At 39.9% G+C, this 26,549-nt stretch overlaps 1 protein-coding gene across 29 annotated transcripts in view; it reads right to left on the bottom strand.

Moving 5' to 3' along the window:
* Positions 1 to 26,549, bottom strand: part of EHBP1 (EH domain binding protein 1) — a 326,704-nt gene that overhangs the window by 224,898 nt on the left and 75,257 nt on the right. For 28 of the 29 annotated variants that reach the window (XM_065589733.1, XM_065589736.1, XM_065589735.1 and 25 more), the window contains one exon: positions 16,994 to 17,047. The exons of the other annotated variant lie outside the window; for it this stretch is intronic. In XM_065589733.1, the coding sequence (XP_065445805.1) occupies positions 16,994 to 17,047 (54 nt within the window). The remainder of the gene's footprint in view (positions 1 to 16,993; positions 17,048 to 26,549) is intronic. 29 annotated transcript variants of the gene reach the window in all.

Below are 26,549 nucleotides of genomic sequence, written 5' to 3' on the forward strand. Positions count from 1 at the left end.
GTGGGGGCTTGGAACCAGGGTGGACCGGCAACCCCCTATTAGCTCCCCTAAGTTTCCTGTGCAGCAGCCGCCCTGCAGGCTATCAATTGCCGGCAGTTCAGCTGCCCCTCCCCCCACTGGCATGTGCTGCTCCTGCCATCTGCCTTGGAGCTGCTCCCCGAGACTCCTGCTTGCTGTGCGGGGGGTAGAGGAGGAATAGGGGGGCTGTCAGGGTGTCCCCCTTTCCCCTGCTCCTGCACCCAGCTTCCCCAGAGCAGGGGGGACACATGACAGGGCTCAGGATGGAGGGGGCTTGCTGGCAGCAGCTGCGATCTCAGCAAGCGGATCTAATTAATAAGGCAGTGTACTTAAGAGTAGGGTCAGCGTACTTAAAGGGGAAATGCACCTCTCTCTCTCTGTCTCTCACACACATGGTGTATATCTATGTCTGTGATGCTGTCTCCCCTCCCTCCATTCCTGCTGCCTTGTAGAGTGTGAGCGTTAACTTTTGGGGGCTCAGCCGAGTGCTAGTTCATCATTTAGCAGTAAGGCATTCCTTGGGAAATATCCCACCCTCTGACTCCACCACCTCAACCAAGCTTCACAATTATCATCACTGTGTACCAATATTAAATTTTTTGTTTAAAACTTATAGTGTGTGTGTGTGTAGTCTTTTGTCTGGTGAAAAAAATTTCCCTGGAACCTAACCCCCTCATTTACATTAATTCTTATGAGGAAATTGGATTCGCTTAACACCGTTTCACTTAAAGTCACATTTTTCAGGAACATAACTACAACGTTAAGTGAGGAGTTACTGTATTTCCCAAAATTACTACACAGTAAGGAAGAGTTACTGAAATGTAAAAAAAGAGAAAGAAGGAAAGCTTTATAATCAGGAGAAGGCAGAGAGCAGCTTCAGTGAAAGGGGAGATAGCAGAGCAGGATGAAGAGGTGGGGACAGGAGACCTGATATCCGCCTGGATGGTTATATTAAAACCAGGACAGCTGCAGTACGATCAGCCAGGATACTTACTAGAATTGTCCCACAGCTACAGTCACCCTAACTGTAGAGTGTCTACACTATTTATTTAGCCCCAGTCTGCTTATTTAGTTCTTGTAAACTTTCCTTATGACAATCAATCCCTACAGTTATAATATATAATCAAAATGATACAGCACAAATTATAACTAATTATCAGAGCAGGGTTTAATTGCAGGATTCAAGAAACAAGCACACCAACTTTACAGTATCCTCTGCACCAACAGATTTTTAGGGTTAGGGTTTTTCCAAGTATTCCATTACTTGTTATTCTATAGATAAAATCCTCATTACTCAAATCATTGTATCCTTCTTTCTTGATAAAAGTAGATTAGCTTTGTCAGCACTATTGATTGGGCTTCTCTCATTTACTAAAGGGCTACTTTTTCTTGAGTATTTCCTTTGCCCTTATTCCACTTTGGCTTGCATTAGGTCATTCTCCTCCTTTGCTGCATTTATCTGTTCCCTGCAAGACTAGCTGACCATATATTCTCGTTTGGTTTCTCCTTTCCTTTACAGATTGCAACATTCGGAACAAACTGCTGGCAATTCCTTCATTTTAATTAACCTTTCAGTTTAAAAGTTTGGTTTTTTTTCTTTTTCTCATTTCCACTAAAAATAAACAAAAGCCTTTTTAGTTTAAAAGGAATAAAGATAAAAACTTCAAAAATTCCTTACCTGTATTACACACATCTTCAAATTTCTTAAAATTCAAATTTCTTGCTGTTTGATTTTTACACTTTACTTAGTTTGGGTGATGAATGTGCAGTAAATTCATTCGGTTTTACACAGCATTGGTTTTTTACATTTTATGCCCTAGTGAGCAAAATATAAAGCTGGCATCAGTCAGAAAAGCTCCATTGATTTACATCAACTGAGGATCTAGCCACACAAGTCTCTGAAAGTGAGCTCTCTAAAACTAGTTTCCAATAGTGGTAGGTTTAGGTTTCCAACAATGTAGGGGATTTTTTTTTTTTTTTTTTTTTTTTTTTTTTAAAGGTTCACAGAAACATTTCTCTTCGTATTGGGCCAATTCCTGAGACAGATGACAACTTACAGTTTCCATTTGCTTTCAGGATAGACACAAGTGGGCTTTATAAAAACTGTTAATTAATTAAACAAATTGAAGGCCTAGAATACTTGACAGATTCAGTAATTTACTGCTATTTGCCAGCCTTCTATATTTCTTACAGGAACAAATATTTGTTCCGCCTTCTACCCTACAAAAATTATAAGTGACATACAAAATATACCCCTTGATGGCACAAAACAGGAGATAATTAATGGCTTGATGACACAATTATGAAAACATCAGCCTGATACATATCCTTACAATGCATCCTATAAAATACAACTGGCATTCATTTCTGTTCCTTAAGAAACCATTAAAATATCTCAAATGAAAACCCCACTAACAAGAATAAACAAACAAACAAAAAAACCCACCCACCAAACCATTTTTATTTAGAGATCATTAATAACACATTATTTGTATCCATGTTTTCTGTAGCTAGGAGACTTCCGAGGACCATAAAATGTTTAATGTCTCAACACTTTCTTCTGCAGTGAAGGCACTGACTTCTTTAACTACCTTGAATGTCTGTCCTCCAAAATTCTCATGCAACTTGTTTTACAGTATGGTATCTAGACACAGGCAGCTTCTCTTAGCTAACATTTCCGCTGCTCTGACTGACAAGGAGTCTCTGGTACAATAATTGTTTCAGTGTACATACAAATCCTAGGTGTCAACTATTTCACATGTAACTTTGCAAATCAAACAAGAATCATAGCGCTCAGCACCATATTAAATCTAATACATTTTTTCCCCACAGAAGACTGGGGGATGTGAACAGAACAGAGGTCTTTAAGCTATATATCCTACCTGGCTATTTTAGCTTACCATCTGTCAGAGGTCATAAAGAGATCCCTGATAGAAGGGGTCTATAATGTGTATTCTAACATGCACCGAAGTACTCACCACAGCTCCAAAGTTGCTTCTTCGGATCTGAAATTTAAAAGATTTCTAGCCACTTTTGAGGGTTTGGTTTTGTTATTTTTAGGGGGACAGGTAGGAGGGGACATCTTTGGAATTACTGTGCTTTTCACAGGACTGGGACTGCCTACTGTTTTCCCTCAGTCACAGCTTTGCCTCTACACTTCTCAAGCTGCTTGAAATAAATGCCCCTGTAACTGCAGCAGTGAAAAGCTGGTCTCAACTGCTGGGAAGCTGCCAACAGGCCTTCATGTATTTCATGGTGGAAGAGTCTCATTTCTTTAGCTGGGTTAACCACAGAAAGGGAACTGTGTATCCAGGCAGGTCAGACCCTAGTAGGAGCACCATTTTTCAAAAAGGTTTTCCTATCTACTCTAGCAATAATTTCTAGCCAAGCTGCAGTTTTTCACCTATGCCAGGAGGAGAGGAGAAATTGGATGTGGTTTAATTAGGCTGCAATTTCATTTCTAAATGTCAGAGCACACCGCAAATAAAAGTGTACAATGCAGGTAATTCCATAATCAGTTATGTATACCCAGCGGGGGGCTGCCCCCTTTACCCATCCTGGACCCCAGCCAAACCACTTCTGGGACCTCGCCACCTCCCACCTCATACGAAGATTAAGGGGGCTATAAAGCAGGAGGGGTTAGATCCCTGCCATACCAGTCATAGGACCCCCCGAAGCTCCCTTGTTTCAGCTCCTTTAAAGACAACTTTCTTTAAAACCCTTACCAATCCATTTGATCTGATCACCATATCCCTTCCCTATGGAGCACATACACTGGACATCCACCCTATGCTTGCATAATAAGTTGCAACCTCGTAGCCTAACCTGTTTCATGTCTGCTCCACCTAAGCCCCTAACCCTCTGTGGGGAAGGTGAAACATGCCCCCCACCACACACACCTCACGTTGGCCAATCTGGCGGTGAGGGAAAAAATTCCTTCCCAGTCCCACCAAGAAAGGAGCAACTAACAATGTCCACAGCAGATCATAACAAAACCTGGTATTTAACTACTTCCATAGGTGCTTCTCTGCCTGATCCAGGTAAAAGAAGCTTTTCCTGCACTGGTGTAGATCAAAGTACTCTCTCCTCTCTTCCAGTCACTTGGGGAGGGAAGGGTCAGCATCCCCACACTGACCTGGTCGGAAGCTGCCGCAGCAAGTCACTCTCTGGCTGTCTGGCCCTTAAAGGGCTCACACACCCTTTCCTACAAGCCTACAGCTCCCACCACTTCAGGTGCAGTGAGGTCTTTCGAATGCTAGACCCTAGAAATCAATCAGAGCTTCACCCTGTAAAACACTCCTCCAGGAGAGTCAGAGAGAATTCTGCATACCTCACAAACAGCTGAGATTCAGCAGTCTGTGGCTCAGACAGCACTCAGGATTTTACTTCTCATTGCAAATATCACTACACCTACCTTCTGATGAGTCAAAAAAGGCCTGGCCTTTAGCCTCCGTATCAGTGCTTAAATCTGAATACATCTGAACACAAGAAAATGTGCTCAGGATTTCATATTCTAGTTGTTTTAAAGCTTTCCATTTTGTTTTGTCTTCTGCTTGATTAGAGCGGAAAGTTCTGTGTGGTGCTTGATGCTGTGATCTGTTGATTTCACTCCACTGAATTTATTTAAGAAAGGTCCGATTCTGATGCCCACATTTTGGAAAGTGAGGTAGAAAAGATAATGGTGTTGGCTTCTTTTGCTTCTAAAGTATTTGGGTCTGTGTTTTTGTTTGTTTTTAAATGTTTCTTTGGCAAAAACAGATTGAGTTAATCCCGGTGGGTGTCTCATTAAACACTGCTTTTCAAACACCTGGAAAACACATGGTAACCATATCATTGGGCTGGTCTACACTGGGGGGGGGGGGGAGGAAATCGATCTAAGACGTAACTTCAGCTATGAGAATAGCATAGCTGAAGTCGACGTATCTTAGATCGACTTACCTCCTGTCCTCACGGCGCGGGATCGACGGCTGCAGCTCCCCGGTCGACTCTGCTTCCGCCTCTTGCCCTGGTGGAGTTCCAGAGTCGACGGGGAGCACGTTCGGGGATCGATTTATCGCATCTAGACTAGATGCGATAAATCGATCCCTGATAGATCGATTGCTACCCGCTGATCCGGCGGCTAGTGAAGATGTACCCATTGAGTGCAGACAACTGATTTAACCTAAACCAGCCCATACTCCTTCTCAGAGATACTGAAAATGATGAATATACTGTTCAGTACTTGCCCACTGTTCTCTTTCAGCTCCCCAATTAACAGACTTCACCACCTTTTTACCACACATCCCCTATTTCTATGCTCCAGAATGGCCTAGCTCTTTTCCACCCATAGCTAAAGATTTACTTATATTGCTACCATTCAAAACATAAGAGCCAATATAGTCTGAGAAATTTTATTTTCAAAGCCCTATGAGATTAGAAAACAATGAACGGGGAGAGGGCAAGAGTTATAAATTACATATAAAAATCATTTGAGAAAGTAGTACTCCTTTAAAATGAAGAATAAACTGGAAAAACAAACAGAAAATTAAATGGAGTGGAGCCAAATTTAATGGTATCAAATATCTTATGAAGACCAATTACATCAATTTTAGAAGGAACTGAAGCAACTGTCACATAATTGAAAGTAGCAAGATGGCTAGCAACCTACTCTAAGAGGCTGAAAACAATCACTCAGCTCTACTACCTTGCCACATGGTATCTCTAAAAGCATGTGTAAACCACAACCCTTTGGTCAGCCGGCCAGCGCTTTATGGTGGTCACATAGTTTTGATAATATGCACTGCATGAGGTTCCAGTTATTGGCAACTATACCCACATCCAATTACTTAATACAGAATTACAATTTTACACAATAATGGATATTCTGAGGGTTTGCTCTTAGAGACATATTTTTGCATACTGTTTTAGAGACATATTTTTGCATACTGTTCAAATGCAATTTCAGACCCATCAGCACATTAACTGGACTCCCAAGCTATCTGCCTTAGGAGGCAACTTGTGTCAAAAAATATTTTTCATTAAATGATGTTGGCAATTTTGTATTCCCTTATACTGAGGATCTTGCATTATACCCTTTCCATAATAGTGGTATATGCTGAATGGTCACTGTCCCCCAAGGTCAAAAATGAGATTTGTATATCACGTTATGCCAATGAGCAACATTTTAAATAAAACATTTTGCACAGTATCAAGAGAAAACATTGTGTGTGTGTGTGTATACGTACATACACACAAACAGGGGCACGTTGAACATTCTTAAAACAAATACTTTTCTATTAAAAGACAAGTTGGTCAGCTCAGTTTACATCTGGAGTGAGATTAGAACCCCACTGTAAAACAATTACCAAGACAGTGTTCTGATATTTGATGTTTGAAAAAGAAAAGACCTCATGCAGACTCTTGTATGCACCGGCAAGTATATTTTACTGCTGATTTTCTATGAATAAACATATGCTAAGAATTGCTGAAACACACACTGCTGGTTTTAAACATGCCTAATGTAGTATTAGAGGTTTGTTTCCAGAGCTGACTGCCTTATTTATCAGCTTCCTCCCTCCAGCTGGTAAAGAATCTGATATCAGCTCTGGTCAGCTGTCTCACACAGGACACTCTCCACTATAGGAAAGATATTAGAAGGTAACTAGCAGGAAGTAAGACGAAAAAATCTAAACAAAATGGTTCCAGCAATTTAGAAAACAGATTGCGCTTTACTACTGTGAATCAATAATAACCATATAAATTATGTGTCATCAAACTCATTCCATTGTAAATGTTATGGTTTACAGCATTTATTGAGCTTATAAAAACTAGAGTGTAATAACTAGGCCATTCTATTCAACTCCCAGCATTCTCCCTTTTCCATCTTTCATCTATGAAACTCTTTAATATAATTGTAGTATAAATATCACAAAATAGGACACTTTCTACCACTTTCTTATTTTAAAACTGAGATGTTTTAAACACAATGAATGTAGTATTACATCCCCCACCAGCAAGGTCACCTAGTAAAAACAATGCCCTTTGATTAAAATATTTGATTCAGTTTATAGAGATTATTATAAAATAAAATGTTACAGTGCATGGTCATTAATATGGCATCAGAAGCAATTCTCATCATTTATAGGATAAATGGGCCCAATGTTTCCTTTTTTGGGAAAAGATTCAGATTAGCAAATGTTTAATGAATATTTTTCAAAAGTACAATAGAAAAGAGATGGATTGAATTTAAAGATTTCCTGACTAATCTGTTTAAATTGCCCAAAACGAGTAAAATGTTAACAGCATAAATGGTAAAAAGTAAAGTAGGTTTTAAAAGTTCTTTGAAATTGAATTATCAAAACTTTTATTTAGGTCAGAAATGTTTTTTTTTTTTAACCTTATAGTGTCACTTTAACAAATGATATAATATGAATTTAAAGAGGGTTAGATGATGTCTTATTTCAGGACACCTGGATTCATATTTGTTTGGTCACAAGTAAAACATCCACTGCAGATGAAGTTACAGTTCTACATATTGTAGCACCATTTGTCACGACTGGCAGGCTTTGCTCAGGAATAAGGGTTGTTTCAGGTCAGAATTTAAATGAAGTTGTCTAGAAAAACTTACACAGCCTTTGCGTACACTATGGCTAGCTCGGGCCAGTACTGCCAGTGTCTTATGTTCATGTGTTCTAACATTCAGAAGGAAAAACATCCACAAATACCGTGCGCAATCCTGCATCTCTTGCACATCCAACACACCCACTGAATACACTGGGTGAAATCTTGGCTCTGTTGTAGTCAATGGGAGTTTTGCTACTGACTGCAATACAGCCAGGATTTCACCCAATGTGTACAAGCAATGCTGAGAGGATGGGTAATGAATGCAGGATCAGACCCAATCATTGCAAAACTCAGGAAGTTTTCATACCCTTTCCTTCAGAAACAGATCAGCCAATCAAGACAAGGACTGTTATGAGTTTTCTCCAAAAACCTAATCTCAAAAATTTCTGAACTAGAACAAAGTGCTAAATATTTAATGTAAGCAAAAAGAAAAACAACTTTTCTGATTTTCTATTAAATTTAAAGCAGAAAAAGAATGAGATGGCTGACAAAACAGCATTTAATTCCGAGCGATATCTAGCCCAGAATATCCAGCCTCATTTACACAGCCAGCCAGTCACAGCTCACATAATCACATACAGCAAAATATGACAGAGGAATTAAAGGACCAGGAAAGCATGTCTGAACTATGAGCTTCCGATTCTAAAGTATTAAATGCACGCATTTAATTCTGAAAAAGGCTAACTTGGTTCTCTCTCATTTTAAGCCAAACATTATTTCATGAAAAAAATACAAAACAATGTAGCCTTTTGTATAAATCAAATACTCAATTTAAACTTAAGATTCCACAGGTTTGAAAAATACACTAGAAGAGATACCCAAGATTCTACAATAACTGATCAGTGACTGATCAGGAAGTAAGTGATCACCTTATCAGATATTCCAGTCCTTTTTTGCGGAGCAAGCTAAAAGTGCTAGGAGTTTCAAGTTACTGTGCTGAATTGGTATTTGTTTCAAAACATCTAGTACTAGAATTAGCCAAATGAAGAGATCTGCTGACATCCAGACCCTGGGTTTGATTCTGGTATAAATCAAGAATTATCCCACTGAATTCAGTGTAGCAACATCAGTGTAAAACCAATTAATTGAGAGGGGAACTAAACACCAGGATTGAAATTCTGGCTCCAATGAAGTCAATGGCAAAACTTGTACCGACTTCAAAAGGGGCCAGAATTTCAACCTAGGTCTCACTGGCTTTGGTTCTATCTTGCATGATTTTTCCACAGAAACTTTGGAAACAACAGCACAATACTTCCCTGCAGTATTATTTTTCATGTTCCACTCATTTTGAAGTTTTGTCCCACATTTCAGCCATTAATGATTCATAACTAGTGTACATGGCGTTGAAACAGAAATTAATTTGTTTGTCTTGAGTGTCACTTGATTTACTACTAATAGATTCTACTCATTTAGTGTCATACTCTCGGAGACATAAGTCTCCATTGACATGACCCATAACACTTGTTTGGGTTCATGGAATTTATATGACAGCAATAGACAACAAAAGAGAAGAGAGCCCTAGCTCACTTTTCCTCTTAAATCAGTCAACCTCTATATTTATCTGCTGTAGACTATTACAAGCTTTTAGCGAGACAATCTTCTTCAGCCCAGTGAATTGGCAGGATATAGTTTTCTGAAGAAATTTTTAAAAATAATCTTGCTTGTTAAGGTATGTAAACACATCCGGCAACATGGGTGTATCTTATAAAAAAAGACACACTTCTGAGGTCTAATTATAAACCACTCTCAATGTAAAAGGCTGGCATCTCTGATAAGGAGAATTTGGAATGGATTCAGTAGAAGTGTCTCCTTCTTGATGCTTTCTTCTCTTAACCTTCAAAAAGACTAAAAGAGCCTACCCAATTGTTCTGAAAGGACAACCCTGAATATCAGAAAAATCAGTGTAGAAGATACATATGCAAAAGATCCAGGACAATATCTCACTATTCGAACATCTTATCAGTTCAGTTTCAATCCCGCAGGTGATCTTTTGTAGGTGCACTGCTGCACTTGTGTGGATCCCCAGTGTCAATGCAGCTTTGTGTGGGCATAGCATCATCACACAGAGCACAGTCACTTCCAGGAATGGGTCCTCAGTCAGGAGTCTGCACTTGAGGATTGTATCTACATGTCAATGATTATTCTTTCATGCTATTCAAGGGAAAAGAGAGTTTTTTCTTTATAATCCTGTCTTAAATCACCTTCAAGTGAAGGATAGAGAAGTAAGAAAGAGCACCTCTCATTCACCTGCAGGACCAGTGGTTGAAAGGTGGAAATTCTGAAGCACTGCTCTTTCTGCATATAGCAAAGATGCAGCTCTAATAAGTCTTGGCCCTGTGCTATTTAACAAACTGTTGATGACCTGGAAGAAAACATAAAATCATTGCGGATAAGGTTTGCAGATGACACAAAAATTGGCTGTTTTAGTAAATAATGAAGAGGACAAGTCACGAATATAGAATGGTTTGGGTCACTTGGCAAACTGGGTGCAAGCAAGCAATATGTGTTTTAAAACAGCTAAATGTAAATATACATGTCTAAGAACAAAGAATGTAGGCCATACCTATAGGATAAGGGATTGTATCCTGCGAAGCAGTGACCCTAAAAATTATTTGAGGGTCTTGGTGGATAATCAGCTGAAAATGAGCTCCCAGTATGTCACTGTGACCTAAAAGGCCAATGCGATCCTCAGATGCATAAATGGGAATCTCAAGTAGGAGCAGAGAGGTTATTTTACCTCTGTATTTGGCACCAGTATGACCGCTGCTGGAGCACCGTGTCCAGTTCTGTTGTCCACAATTCAAGCAGGATGTTGAAAAACTAAAGACTCAGTGAAAAGTCCCAAGAATGATTAATGAATTAGAAAACTTGCCTTATAGCAACAGACTCAAGGAGCTCCATCTACTTAGCTTAGCAAAGAGAAGGTTAAGGAGTGATTTGATTACCATCTATAAGTACCAACATGGGGGACAAATATTTAATAATGAATGGGTTGTTCAATTTAGCAGAGAAAGTATAACACACTCTAATATTGGAAGTTAAAGCTCGACAAATTCGGACTGGAAATAAGTGTACAATTTTAACAGAGAAGACAATTCACCACTGGAACAATTTACCAAGAGTTGCAGTGGATTCTCTATCACTGACAATTTTTAAGTCAAGATTGGAGGTTTTTCTAAAAGATCTGCTGTAGGAATTACTTTTGGGAAGTTCTATGGCCAGTGTCATACAGGAGGTCACACTAGATGATCACAATGGTTCCTTCTGGTTTTGGAATCTATGAATCTATAAGTCGGTTGCATAAAAAAAGGAATAAGGTCAATGTCAAGGATGCAGCTATGACCACTTTTTTGATTTAGAGAAATGGTGCTGTAACTACAGCCTTATTTGAAAGGCATTTAGATAGAATGGTGATAAACATGGTATAAGGACCTATATACACAACAGAACAGTGAAATCGATACAAAATTCGGGAAACAGAGGAGCCTACTATGAACCCTGGAAAACATTAATGAGACTCGGCTTTGGATCTACATGTTTACTAGCTGGCAGAGAAACCAGAGCTACATCAAGATCTGGAACCATCATAAAGGATTAGCTGAGCAGGATGACGAAGACCTGTTAAGCCAGAAACAACATGAGTTTGACAGACAGATTCTAGTAGTAGCTATTTATCTGTATCATAAAACCATGACAGAACTTGATGCAATGGATGAGGGAAGTCCTGCCTTTCTTCCTTGTGATGTTTACAGGAAGACAAATTATTCTGCACATAATAGGAAGGAAAAATCAGGACTTTTTTACATTCATCCTTGCAGGGGGGTGAGTGAAAGTTTTCAAAATGCTGGGACCAATTTGCCTTTAGAGGTTTCTTTTAGCAACTACTACAAATGCCATTTGTACTTCTGCCTCACAGCTTCTCCCTGCTCCCCCATCACTTTCTCTCCCCTTCAACCAGAAAATTTACAAATAGCATTTAATACAGCCTGTACTTAAGTGACACTGCACTTGCCCTACATAACTGGCCTTTATTTGAAACTCACTACATTTCTACAATTGTCTCCCTAGGGAGGTGTTAACAAAGGCCAACTTTATGAGGAAGCTCAATTGTGCATGAACACAGGCTAGATCATGCACTTCTTAAGAATTTTCTAAATGCTGAAAGTATCCTAGAGACAAAAGCACTCTTGGATAATTATGCACAGTTCTCTCACTTAGATGGGAGAAGTTCTGAAATTCTGCACACAGTTTAAACTATGAGATACTAATTATGTTAATAGACTTATCTCCTCCCTGTTACTTATATTTTCTACTGGAAAGTCTCTTCTTGATCCCCTCTCCCAGGAAGTGGTCAACCAAAATCATCTCTTGAACAATTAATGTTGGAGGCCCAGACTTAGATCATGAAGGGAAAGAGGGCCAGCAGAGTGAAATACAGTACCTGTTCAAACTGCACTATAGAAATGAGGGAAGGGATGATCATCTGTTAGAGAAAGTATCTCTCCAGGTTAGTTTTTCAATGAAGGAAGGTATTGCTCTGTGAATTGAGTGGGTAAGATAGACCAATTATCAATCCTTAATCACTTGAAAACCCATTACCCTTTAAGAGTATGATACAGGTCTAATTGCTAGCTATGGAATTCTCACTCTCCAACATGCAAAGACTATCAAAATGAAGAGACTGGAAAATCTGTCTGATGGGGAAAAATGCAGATAGCAAAATATTCATAGCGCGGCTAAAACAAGGTGGAATTGGGGACAATAGAGCCATCTATAAATATACAAAGAAAATAAACATCAAGAAGTGGGAAGAAACTGAGAAAATGAAAATTTAAGTTGAAATATTAAGAAAAATTTGCTGAGAGTGGGATGGATTAATCTGTGGAATTGTTACCCAAGGGAAATGGTAAAATTCCCCTTGTTGGGGCACTTTAAAACTAGACTAGACAAAGCATTTAAAAGTGCTGTAGGGAAAAATCCAGCACTGAACCAGGAGATGGATCAGATAAAGCACAGAACTGTAGATGTTAACTTAAAAACTTATGACACATTTATTTACAGTGAGATTATGGGAATCAATGGGCCATGTTGCACACATGCCACACCCACTGCTAATTAAGACAATCTGAACCAGGAATAATTTTGAATCAAGTTATTACTCTTAGCCAACTGAGACCTGATGCTACAAATTTAAGCCAAATACATGTGATCTGGCATACTGGGCACAGTGAAACTGTCATTCTGAAGTATTGCAAAAACAATTCTTTTTTACTGTATTTTAGCTGGTTTGAATAATGTTCTGGCTCAAGAACTAGAGGTAAAAGGAGCTATTATACTAGGATGTAGATTCTTTGGTTAATGAAAGAACTTCCTAGCCCAAAATCGTTTGGGGCTTTGCTATCACTCTTTGGTGGTGCTGCTAAATATCAAGAGGAGGAATCCTGCAGAATTTGAGGGCAGAGAAAAAACCTGCACAAAAACACAGGACATTTGAGGGCTCTAAAGTGTCCCAATATTACCAGCTATAATCTTTCCTCCATAGATTCAATGACAATGATGTTCCTTTTTTTCAAAACATGCAAAGCTATGACTACTTCCAGTGATAGTAGTCCAAAGGCTAAAGGATACAAAAGTCTCTTTTCCAGGGAGTTGAGAGATTAAAAAAATATATTCAACAACTGGGTGTTCTATATAACTGATTATTCTGAAGTGTAAGTAAGCATCCGACCAAGGTAATAGAACTGCTAGTTTCTCAACCAAACAGACATACATTTCTTTGTTCACCACTGAGTGGTGCTATTCTCCTTAAAAAGGATTTTTCCAGCTTCTCAAGTATATTAGCAAAACAGGTTTTTTTGGATTTACCTATAGCTTTCAAGTCTATCTCAAAACTATACCTGAGATTTAAAGTTGCTGTGCAGCTCTCAATCACCTTTTACAAAAAACAGCTATTAAGACAGAGTTGGAGGACTGGATAACTCAGGAGACTGGTGAAAATGTAACTTTCACTTCCAGACTATCTCCTCACATCAAGCACGTTTCATGGAAGGCTGAACATTCCCAAGCAGATGGGTATTTGGTAGTTTATGTGAGTCCGTGGCCTCAATCCACTCCTGAAGGACACGTGTATATAACAAAGAATGCAGCACAACCATATTCTAGTTGACTATTTACAAGGCAGCTCTTTGTGAAAGCAGCTTGTGGTTTGCAGTTTATTTTTTTAATTAACTTAAGGCCTCTTTCTGTATAATATCTAGTATTATCGCTGAGCCTGGAGTTGGAGAAAAAGAAGAGCACGAAGACTAAAGGAGCCTGACCGAGTCAGACAAGGGCACTGAGTTTGGTGCATGAGGCGAACGTTCACTTTCGAAATTTTAGATCTCACAAACCTATAAAGAATTGGCTCCTAAGAGGGAGAAGTTGGTGATGAATAGATTTAGCATAGGCTCTCTGCCTCCTTGCTTTGTCCCTCTTAATACACTGATAGATAGTTTTGACTAAAAAGTATTTATCTTGGATACATGTATGGTGCTCATTACTGTAATATTCGAGCACCGCACAAGCTTTAACGTATTTATCCTCACAACACCCCAGTGAGGTATAGGGAAGTACTATTTGTCCCCATTTTACAGATGGGGATCTGAGGCAGAGAGCAGCTAAATGACCTGCCCAAGGTCACATAGGAACTCCAGTGTCCTGTTTTGGCACTTCACTCAGATGTTGAATGAAAGAGATAGCTGCCTCAATACTGTTTTTGGAAAAGTCTGCATAATCTATACATATATAATCTCAGGGCTGTCCCAATGACAGTCAGGCTGCAAGTTACTAAGGGGAGAGGAATATTGAACCTAGCGTTACTTCCCCTTTCAGTGCCATTACCAGGGGTTGTGGTGGTGGAAATAAGGCTAAGTTGGGAACTGCCAAGTCAAAACAAGACTGCAGAGCCCCTAACACTCACATGTGCTGCTCATTCCTCAGGATATTTCCACATACCATGTTACAGCACGACAACAACATCTTTCCCTGTGTAAAAGGAAAAAGAGGTAGTGTCCTGCCAATAGTACATGAGGTGCCCACTGTAATCTTTGAAAGAGAACTTACACCAAGGCCACAGGAACCCAAATACAGTATACTCAGAAGGGTGGACTGAAGGGACGTATGGTGCATTGTTGCTTCCAGAATACTTTGCTTAGCTCTGGAGCACTCTTGAAAAGGGGAGCTGGAGACTTCCATTAACTAAAATAAACTAAGTGAAAAAAGGAAACAGCGGATAAACAATAACTAAGCTACATCCTATTTAGCAATTCTTACAAAATAAATATAAATATTAAATATAAACAATAAAATATAAAATAGAAACTTGACATTTAAAAACCAAGAGTATAAATGAACTACTTTGCTGATGGCCCTTTCCTAGACAAACTGCTTTCCGCTTTTAACATGATATTGAAATCAATGGAACATTAGAATATTTGACATGTTAAGAAGCACAACAGATGGATTCTACTTTGATGTATATGGTACTATTAAGCAACCCAGAACACCCCTATGTTTTCACTGGATGTATTTGAACAATTCAGCAGTAGTCAAGTGATTAAAGTGCGATTCTGCTCTAAAACGTGACTCAATGGTATTGTGAAATACCATGTTTGTCTTGCAATAATTTCTCCATCAAGTATGTTCAGTTTACAAGAAAAAGGTACTTTTTTCTGTTAACTCTCAGAATACAAGTTGAATTTGTAGGACTAAGTTTGGTTCTTTCCTTATATTATAAATACATAAATATGATTGCACCATTACCTATCATAAAGGTTCTGCTGGCCATATTGTGCAATGTTGCCGATTTTTGTGATTTTATCACAACTCTCTCAATATTTTGAGGGCTTTTTTCTTAATTTTCATATGATCTCCCTATTCCTGCCTTCCATCTTGTGCATTTTCACTTATTCATCAACTCTTCCTAGAGAGTTCTGAAAGCACATCACTTTTGCCTCAATAAGGGGGATACACAGAGGTCAACCTGAAGAAGTAGTCTTCTTTTTTTAAACACACAAGACAAGCACAGTATGATCTAGTGGAGAGGGCACTGGACTGGAATTCAGGACACCTAGATTCAAATCCTAGCTCCATCAATGGCCTGCTGAGGACCCTGGGCCAGTCACTTTACCTCCCTCTGTCTCAGTTTCACCATCTGTAAAATGGGGATAATGATATTTACTTCCTTTGCAAAGAATTTTGGAATCCTACTGTAGCGGGGTGGATACCCACTCCTGCCCTGAGGGGTTGGAAAAGCCCTGCACACAGCTGGGGCTGGCCAAGGTAAAACCCTGGCCGATTGGGGGACGTGGCTGCAGCTGGGCCACACCCTAATCAGAGCCCAGATGGCCTGTATAAAGAGGCTGGGAGCCAGGAGCCCAAAGAGTCTCTCTCTGTCTTCAGAGAGAGAAGGGCCTGGCTGCAGGAGCTAGACACAGGGTACCCGTAGCGGAGCAGGGCTGCGGAAAGGTTGAGGAGCTGGGGAGCTCCAGCCTGGAAAGCCCCAGGCTGTGGCCTAGTATTAGGCCAAGGGGTACTGGGGGTTGCAGAGGGCAGCCCAGGGCTAGGCCAAGGCAGCAGGTCCAAACCCCCCTTGCCAGTGATGAGTGGCCTATACTGCAGTCTGCCCCAGGGCGTGGGGGCTAGATGGTGACTGGCAGTGGCCTAGTGCTGAGGCAAGGTGGGGATAGTGGGTGGGGGTTCCCCAGTGAGGGGAGACCCAGATCTGTAGGGTACTGCCAGGGGGCAGCATCCCAGTAATAGGAGCACCGGGTCCTGGGAGGGACACGGGTGCCAGAGGACGACAAGTCGGATCACCGGCCTGCAGAGGGCGCTCCAGAGGCTGGTGAGCTAATTCCCTGGACGGCCAGCAGGAGGCGCTGCAGGGGTGAGTCCAAACATCTACACCTACAGATGAACAGCATTTTATAAGCATTAACTATTATCATCAGAAAAAGAAAAGAGCCGCGTGTGAGACCATGAAGAGCTGAATGCAACTCAAGAACTACAGGTTTAGTATCCTAGCTCTTAACATACATGTTCCCTCCAATGTTCATGAAATTAAAGCAAGAAGGCTCCTGATGTTAGTTGAAATTGCTTCCCTGCATTGCAAAATATTTCTGCATCCCAACTGGATTTCAATACAGTTATATACAACTATTATTTTAATGAGGCAACTTTATTGCTATTATTGTGGTGTAATGTTTTAGGTTTGGTTTTAACAGCTCAAACTTAACCCACCCCTTTTTCAATAGTCTTAATACAAGGCATATGAACCTTCAAAATCATTAAGCGTCACACACATAAAAAGGAAAAACATGACTATGTTCTGACTTACATTCTCTATGACAAATGTCCACTCTTTGTCTTCAAATTCTTCAGCATGGGGATCCTGAAGAAAAGGGGAAAAAAATACTTTAATCTAAAAATTACCCAGATATAAGAAACTGCAACTGACCCACCATTGCCGCTTATTCATTTAGGTTTCCTTATTTGATGGAGATGAGGCACAGAAAAAATATTTTAGCCAATATACAGCTTTCGGTACGTAATACCTCCACAACACTTTCACTGGCTGTGGACTGGTACAAACAAGAGATGCATTCAGAACAGATCCTATGATTCTACCACCCTTCATTCAGGATAATCAATTTTTCAATTTCATTTATAAAGGCGCTTCCTTCTCGATAACTACACCATAATCCCACATCTTGCAGAGAACGCAGGAAGAAGCTACGCTCCTGCCTAGATCAAACAGGTAGCTCTTGTACAGCAGAAGTCAAGTCCCTATCCTCATCTTCACATGCCTAAGGACCATCTGTGTGATCAGGGAACATAATGCAACTCTTCAAGGTAGAATCTCTCTTGTCACCACAAGTTACACCAACACCCATCCTGCTGGAGAATGGCCTCCTTTTTCAGTCAACTCTTGTTTAGGGAATAAGACCACTTTTACCCTCACAGAAAGATGCATGATAGGCTTCATGTGCTAGACAGTAACATGAGGAAATGAGCAGGGATCCTACTTTTCCATGATTAAAAAAACAAAATTCTCCAATAAAAAAATTAAAATCTGTGTTTTTCCGTGATTAAAATGAAATGCTGAACTTTAGTTTTCCTAGCTACAATATATGTAGGTATCAGTTGAAGGCAATGTTTTATTGATATGCAATAGAACCCCGTTTAATCAAGCTTCCATTATCTGGCTCTCCATATTAGCTGACCTGCCAGCCTCCTGGGGCTGACAGTGATGGGGCTCAGGCTGTCAGCACCGGGAGGCTGTCGGGCTATCAGCCACCCCTCCTCCAATCTTAAAATAAGAGCTAGAAAGCTCTTTGCCAATTCTACTTATTATCCCAATTTTTGATTATCCGATCTGGCCCCAGTTCCAATTAGATCGAATAAATGGGGTTCCACTGTAAATTTAAAGCACATTCAAAAATCAACCGCAAGAGGGGGAGGTTGAGCATACTGAATAAGTGACACTGGTCCTTTCAGTAAAATTTAGTGAATAGTTAATGTTTTAGTTTTCACAAAATGTAAAAACTAAAGTCTCTCTGAAAAAACACAAATTCCGCATTTTTCAGTGGCAAATGGATTTCTAGGATCCCTGGTAATAAGTTATGTCCATCTCAACTCAGTGATCTAATGTACATTAAGGTTATTAGAAATTAAGATATGAGGAAGACATTAAGTGATTGAGTTCATGCCCCTTCAAACAATAATGCAGGATTTTTCCTACAGAAATTTTCTATTGCAGTACTTTGTCCAATCTAGTTTTAAAAATCTCTAACACAGCAAAATTATACTATTTCCCTTGGGAGATTGTTTCTCATACTAGCAGAACTCAGTTTTAGGATTTTTCCCTGACATTCAGACTTTTTCCATTCCTCAATTTCATCCTATTATCCCTACTTATAGCCCTTGAACCATTCAATTATTCCTTTGCCACCTCAGTGTTTACCTCTTTCAAATACTTGTAGATGGATGTTATCCCATAATCATCATTTGACTATGTTATGCATAAATTCAGTCCCTTAGCCCTTTAATCATTTTTGTTTCTCTTATCTGAATCCCTTCTACAATTTTAATCTATTAAAGCAATTTTATTCTATCACTGTAAATTGAAGCATAGAACTGAACAGAGATTTTGCTTCTAATTTTTTTACCCTAATCCATACCACCTCTTTTCTTTCAAGCCTGCTACAAGATGGTATTGTCCTTCCTTCTCAGCTCACTTTTCTAAACTATTCTCTTCCTAACCATCCATGCTTTTCTTAATTTTGCATTTTGTTCAAGTTCAATATAGAATCATTAAGGAAGCGCTGTGCAACAGCATTTTATCTTCGTTACAAATGGATTTGAGATCCCTTGATGAAGTCTCTCTAAAAGGAATATAATGAATGACCTTGTAAATAACTAGCTTACAAATAACTGCAGAAAAGGAATACTTAGTGATTTCCACATCAAGAAGTCAGAATACTTACTCTGTTAAATAATTCCTCTTTTGTGATAGTGATTGTGCAGTTATATAGTGATTGTGATTCCTCCATCGGGATAGTGTTTCTCTGGAAGTGGCATATTATAAATACCATGCTGTGGAGACAGTTGAAGAGCAGTCCTTCATGCAAAATCCACCAGGGTGGGCTCAATTTCCTGCAGAGTCCTTGGCACCTTAGCTAGACAAGGACTCACCTTAGAGGAATTCTATTCATGTGTCTCAATAGCACACACAGAATGAATAAATACAGCAAAAGCTTCAATGCCACTTGTCAAATATCAGTCTGATTGTTTGCTAACTGATGTAATGGGGCTATATTTTATGGCTACAAAGGTCAAAGCAGTAAAATGTGAGTTTTAAAATACATTTGACATCTGTTACTTTTGGGTGCATTTAGAGTACAAAAAGTCAAAACAATGTTGCTAGCAACTAGTTACAAATTATCCAATATGACTTTAATTAAGTTAAAAAAGAGAGAACCATTAGCCATAAGTTATAATGATTTAAGATGCACACAACAAGGTGTATCCCCGGATAGCTGCATACTGAAATTAAGGTACTTGTAATTATAAGATCATGTAATAACATGTATATCATTTTAATCAACTTTGTAGGACTACTGTACATAAACAAAATTAATGAAATTGTACGATGACTTGGCTGACTTACTATACCTCATATCAATACCACATAAATCATTTTCCACCATCCAGCTATTAATACTTGTCATTTTAATGATTTATCCTAGGGTTATTACCTTGTTTAAAAAAAAAACACTCTTTGATATAGTATGGAAGCAGCATAAAGAGATTAATCATTCTCTGTTTTAATATCCTACTGCCTGATAAAATAAGTGACTAATATCTTTAATATTTTGTCTAGCCTTTTGGGGGGGGGGGTGTCTATTTTCCTGTGTGAGCTTATACCTCTACCACTTATAAAATCAGGGCACAATCTTGCAATCAAAACAGTATTTTTGTTCATGTAGGATCTGATCGAAGGCCGGTTGAAGGAAACTGAAGCCTTTCCATTGACTTCAACCGATGCTAGATCAAACCTGTAATGACTACAGAATCAAACCTTTTGAAGGTGTATTTCTGATTTCTTATGGATATGGATGCAGTACAGTTTTATATTGCAAAGGTTACTTATTGATTTAGGTGTACAGTTCTCGCATACTGCTAAAGTATTGTGTAAGCACTTTTTCATATAATTAATAAAAATGTATTTTAAAAAATAAAATGACCTAAGTCAAACAGTTAAAATCAAACTAGTGTTTTCCTTTTTTGTATTTCTCTAATAAAGTCTTACAAAAATAAAAATGCCAGAAGGCATAACAATACATCATTAAAATGATCCCTATTTAGTACACATGCTGTACATTTCATCTTTAAAGCAGATTACAAACTTTATGTATATGTTAATTAAAAATGTGTTGCTAATCTTTAATATCCCTTATATATGCAAAACTTTAATTCAGAGTTTTTCAATCTATACACATATACAGAGCTGTCCCTAGGGGGGTGCAGGACCCGGGGCAGAAGTAACAAAGCCGTCACTTCCGGGACCGACCTTTCACTTCTGGGACTGACTGCGCTGGCCAATCGCACTGGTCCGTGGGGACCCCCCCAAGCGGTCACCCCGATTCGCCATACCCAAGGGACCGCTCTGCACATACACCTCAGGGTTCTGATGAGATAGCAAACTACTCTAGCTTCATTCTTGTTGCTATAATGATTTATTTCAAATTCCACTGAAGTATATGTATTGTCACTTCCTAGTTACCCAATAACTTTGTTGTAGTTGTCATCAATAGGTACCTCTACATTTATGGTTGTAATACAGTTTCCATTTCATTCTCATTTCCACATGCTCGGACACGTTCCCCTTTGGGGCTGACATTTTCAATGCCTGGTCTCTGCTAAAAAGTGACATGTTTAAAGTTGAGCACATCCTTTCATCTGTTTTGGATTTACACTGGAAGAAAAAAAATATCTCCCCCACTTTCAAAATAAAATCTTACTGCCTCTTCTCGCTCCCGAACTATTGCCCTGTACAAAACGCAAGTGGCTGAACTTTGGTGCTTCAAATCTAGTACGTAAGGAGTCCTCGATGAAGAGGGCATGCTTTACCAAGATTGGGAAAAAAAAACCTGGCTAAATAATAGTTATAAAGAAAAAAAAATCACTTTAGCCCATGCATAGTAACACCTAAGATTTTTAGTCTACTGAAGCCCAGCCGGCGGACATATCACAACGCACATATTCTTACCCTACTTGTGAAGGACCCAGAAAGCACACTACAACTTTTCACCTGTTTGTAACGGGGTTGTGATACAGTTGATTCAAAACGTGGTGTTGGAAGAGCAGTTTTTCCTGCAAAATCCAGCAGGTGGGCTCAAATGCCCATAGCAACCTGTAAAACCTTGACTCATCTTAACTATATCAATGTGTCTCAATAGGACACATGATCTGGAGGATGGCGTGGACTGCACTCTCAGCAAGTTTGCAGATGACACTAAACTGGGAGGAGTGGTAGATACGCTGGAGGGTAGGAACAGGATACAGAGGGACCTACACAAATTAGAGGATCGGGCCAAAAGAAACCTGATGAGGTTCAACAAGGACAAGTGCAGAGTCCTGCACTTAGGACGGAAGAATCCCATGCACTGCTACAGACTAGGGACCGAGTGGCTAGGCAGCAGTTCTGCAGAAAAGGACCTAGGGGTTACAATGGACGAGAAGCTGGATATGAGTCTACAGTGTGCCCTTGTTGCCAAGAAGGCTAACGGCATTCTGGGCTGTATAAGTAGGGGCATTGCCAGCAGATCGAGGGACGTGATCGTTCCCCTCTATTTGACATTGGTGAGGCCTCATCTGGAGTACTGTGTCCAGTTTTGGGCCCCACATTACAAGAAGCATGTGGAAAAATTGGAAAGAGTCCAGCGGAGGGCAACAAAAATGATTAGGGGTCTGGAGCACATGACTTATGAGGAGAGGCTGAGGGAACTGGCATTGTTTAGTCTGCAGAAGAGAAGAATGAGGGGGGATTTGATAGCTGCATTCAACTACCTGAAAGAGGATGGATCTAGACTGTTCTCAGTGGTACCTGATGACAGAACAAGGAGTAATGGTCTCAAGTTGCAGTTGGGGAGGTTTAGGTTGGATATTAGGAAAAACTTTTTCCCTAGGAGGGTGGTGAAGCACGGGAATGGGTTACCTAGGGAGGTGGTGGAATCTCCTTCCTTAGAGGTTTTTATGGTCAGGCTTGATAAAGCCCTGGCTGGGATGATTTAGTTGGGAATTGGTCCTGCTTTGAGCAGGGGGTTGGACTAGATGACCTCCTGAGGTCCCTTCCAACCCTGATATTCTATGATTCTATGACACACAAAGAATAAATACAAACAAAGCTGTCTAAGGCAGGGGTTCTCAAACTGGGGGTCAGGACCCCTCAGGAGGTGGGGAGGTTATTACATGGGGGGTTGCGAGCTGTCAACCTCCACCCTAAACCCCCCTTTGCCTCCAGCATTTATAATGGTGTTAAATATATTAAAAAGTGTGTTTAATTTATGAAGGGGGGTCACACTCAGAGGCTTGCTGTGTGAAAGGGGTCGCCAATAAAAAAGTTTGAGACCCAGTGGTCTAAGGGAAATAAAGTACATACATGCTAAAGGCAAATGATGCTTAAATCTTGAAAAACAGAGGCACACAGGTAAAGTTGACATTAAACTGCCTTAATGTTCCTTTGAGCCCAATACCTGTTCACCCTAGCCCCAGCACATAAGTCTACAATACACAGGTTTTTAGTTTTGTTTACTTTTTAGTTTTGTTTATCAACATGCCCTCAACAAACAATTACATTCTTTGCCCAATATTTATTATGGTTTCATCTTGAAATGGGAATTACAAGCCCTTAGATAAATGGACTGAAAGACTGTCAAATTTCACTTAAGCTTCTGTAAGGTGCTCTTCTTCTTTTACAAGAACTTATTTTATAAATGTAAAAATCAGCGCTCTGGGGTTAACCTCAAGAGATAACCTTGTCTCCCCCACTTCTCTTTTCTAATTTCTCTCATCTCTCTCTCTCCCCACCTTATCACACTCCTAACAACACACACCCTTATCTCCACCCTCCACTAACTCCATTACACAAATCTCAAAAAACTTTCTAGATACTTAATAGCCAGAGGGTGACTATGAAAGATGTCACCCAATGTCCAAGAGCAATACGCACATGAGAAGCCAAGCCTCCCCACAACTTGCTGGGGAAAGGATAGGATTCCTACAAGTGTTCAGCCCAAAGACCCTGCTTTGGGATACCATCTTTCTCAGCCCTGGCTAATAGTTCAGAAGTGTAACTGTTGTTCCCTGATGGGGTCATTAGAGTGCTGTGGTACACCAGCCTTTCTGCCAGAACAGTCCCTGGCAGTGCGAGGTGACGGGCTCAGGAAATATCCTCCCCCCACCCCCATTCCAGCGCCCCTGTTTCCAACTGTCATGGAAGCTATATCCCTCCTGAGCAAGAGAAAAGGAAACTGCAGCAGTAGATTCTTATGTAGCAGATTTATCACTCGGCGCTCTGTTGCTCAGAGCTCACCCCATTCAACACAGAATTTAACGGAGAATTAGATCCCTGCTGTAGATTCAATGGGAGGGTTCCTAGAGAAAGGTTAGCACTGTCCATTAAATTCTGTAGGTCTTCAGAGTAATTTCCATATTTGCAATGGTAGGAGGAAACAGCAAGAGAGAACAATAGCTAGGCAGCAACTTCCCCAACCAGCAGCCATTCCAAGTTGAGTGAGGTTTGTCAAATGTATCAATCACCTCAGCACATCCTTTCTTACTCCCTTTCACTGGAACTATTAGAGGGTGTGGCCTGGTCTACACTACTAGTCGACCTAACTAGCGTCTACACTAAACTGTAGCTTCCACTGATGTAAGTTGCCCATTACACTGACTTAATAACACCACCTCTGCAAGAGGCGTAGTGCTTCGGTTGATGTTGTTAGTTTGATACAGTGTCAGTGTAGATACTTACATCGCCTGTTGCTGCCTTTCAGACTCTTCTGGCTGTCAGTCCCTGGAAGTGGACAGCCCGAGCCCTGACCCCCGAGGCTGACAGCCCGAGCCCTGCACTGGAGCCCGAGCTCCAGCTGTCAGTGTCCCACAATGCCCCACACTGACAGTTAAATTGGTGCAAGCATTTGCTTAATTTTGCCCTGAGTGTTAGTGTTCAATTATGCTACTCCATACAGTCTCCAACCTTGGGTCCTCCTCCTGCCTCTGCATTTATGCACAGCTTTTCTAAGCTGCAGAAGATTTAAAAACTGTCCCGAAACTTGTCAGTTTTACTGCTGCTTACAAGGAAGAGATCTCATAAATAGCCTAGAAAATCTGTCACCATTTTCATTCTGCTGAGTCCTGGGAAAGCTTTCAGCTGCATCAGAGGCACTTGGGAGACAGCACTGAACTGGTTTAGACTCAGTTCACATTCAGCTTGTTTTCTTCTCAATTATATGGATCAGAAAACATATTTTTAAAAGGTTAGATTTTGCAGACATTTATAGCATTAACCCCCCCACAAACTCAGAAAACCTTACTGATCACAATAGTCAAGTACACTTGTCAAGTCTTGACATTATGTAACTAACACTCTAAGAGGTCTAGACTGCCATTTTCTCTACCACTGAAGATCCACCATTGTGTCAAGACAAGCCACTGTTCTCTTCTAAATTGATACAAATACATTCGGCATTTAAAGTACAAACCTTAACCTCTACCAGAGAATCACCTTAAATAAGTGGTAGCAGACTGAAGGGAAGTCTCCGTTGGGGAAATAGTTATTGAAGTCCCTATAAAAAGCTTGGTTTGATTGGTAATGTTGTGGGTACTTGTTTCATTGGTTCTCTCCAAACTTTACTTTCTCGTGCAGCACGTACCTCTCTATTCTATCCCTTCTCGTTCCTTACCTGGCAGTAATGGCTCCACGGGTTTCACCACAGAACTGACACACATAGTATTTCAGGATTATGTTAAAAAGGGAGCTACTGCTTTAAAGTTCTCTGAGCTACAGCCTTCAGATGATGAAGTTGCTACTGCTAATTCTCTTCAAGCAGCAACATGAGCTTTAGACACTTTAAAAGCAAACATACTTTTGGCCACTGTGTATATGTCACTGTGAATTCTTAATATTACAATTAGTGACTAACCCTTATGTACCCAAATGAAATTTATCCTCTTTTTCCAGAGCTCTCACAATCAGGAGAGTCTGGTGGATGATTATTGTTCCATGGCAAGCTTCAACATTTTTACCATTCTGGAGTAACAAACCAAATTCTTCATGCAGAGCATTAATACAGATCTTTCTTTTAGTATTCACATGGAATCACTCTACATTTGTTTTATAAAATAAAAACTCATATTTTCACCCTAGATGTGCATGGATATTGTTACATACACTTGAAGGAGCATTCTGACCTTCTCCACACACATGCATTATACCAATTTAACTAAATCAGTTTAGAAATTGATTTTATTTTGATGCAACCCCTGTGTGGGTGTTGTTTAAGAGTGCCTTACATTAGATTAAGTCGGTAAGCAAAATCAAAGTGATATAAACCTATTTAAGAGAGTCCACACAAGAGAGTTGCACTGATTTAAGTAAATCAGGTTTTAACAGATCCAGTTAACTTGGTACAACTTTAGTGTGGACATAAAGCCTGTACCAGTTTTGAAAGAATTGGGATCTAGGGCCTCTAATTCAGAAAAGAATCTGAGCATGTGCATACCTATTCAGCAAAGCACTTAATTGAACACATGCTTCACTTTAAGTTCCAGTGGGGCTTCAATACATGTTTTAAGTTAAACATGCGCGTAAGTCCTTTGCTGAATATGGATGGGATGCGGAATTGAGAGCTAGAGGAATAAACACAAGTTTGGGGAAAAGGAACTAGTACTAAACTCTAACTCCAGCTCTACCATTGGCTGTATTCCTGTTGGAAAGTCAGATAACCTCTTTGTTTGGTTTCCCCACCTGTAAAAAGGGGATAATATATACCTCATAAGGTTGCTGGGAGAGTTAATTAGTTAAGGCTTGTACAGGGCTTTGAACACGTATTGTAAAGCTGTGAAGGCGTTATTAAATAACTCCAGAATATGTATCCTGCTGCGGGGCATCATTATACAGATTAGATTATTGCATTTTTTTTAATTATAGTTAACATATACTTTTCAAAATCTGCATTTGGGTCTGACATGAGGAGGAGAAAGAGGCTGGCCTAAATTAAACACTTACGGGCTCTCTAACAATAAATGTAAAATGATTAAAGACATTCTGTTACGCCTCAGTATTTAAATATTATAACACAATTAATGAAGGTGGGAAAAAAAGCACA

The sequence above is a fragment of the Chrysemys picta genome, chromosome 3 (assembly GCF_011386835.1).
Source record: "Chrysemys picta bellii isolate R12L10 chromosome 3, ASM1138683v2, whole genome shotgun sequence".
NCBI classification, from domain to species: Eukaryota; Metazoa; Chordata; order Testudines; family Emydidae; genus Chrysemys; species Chrysemys picta.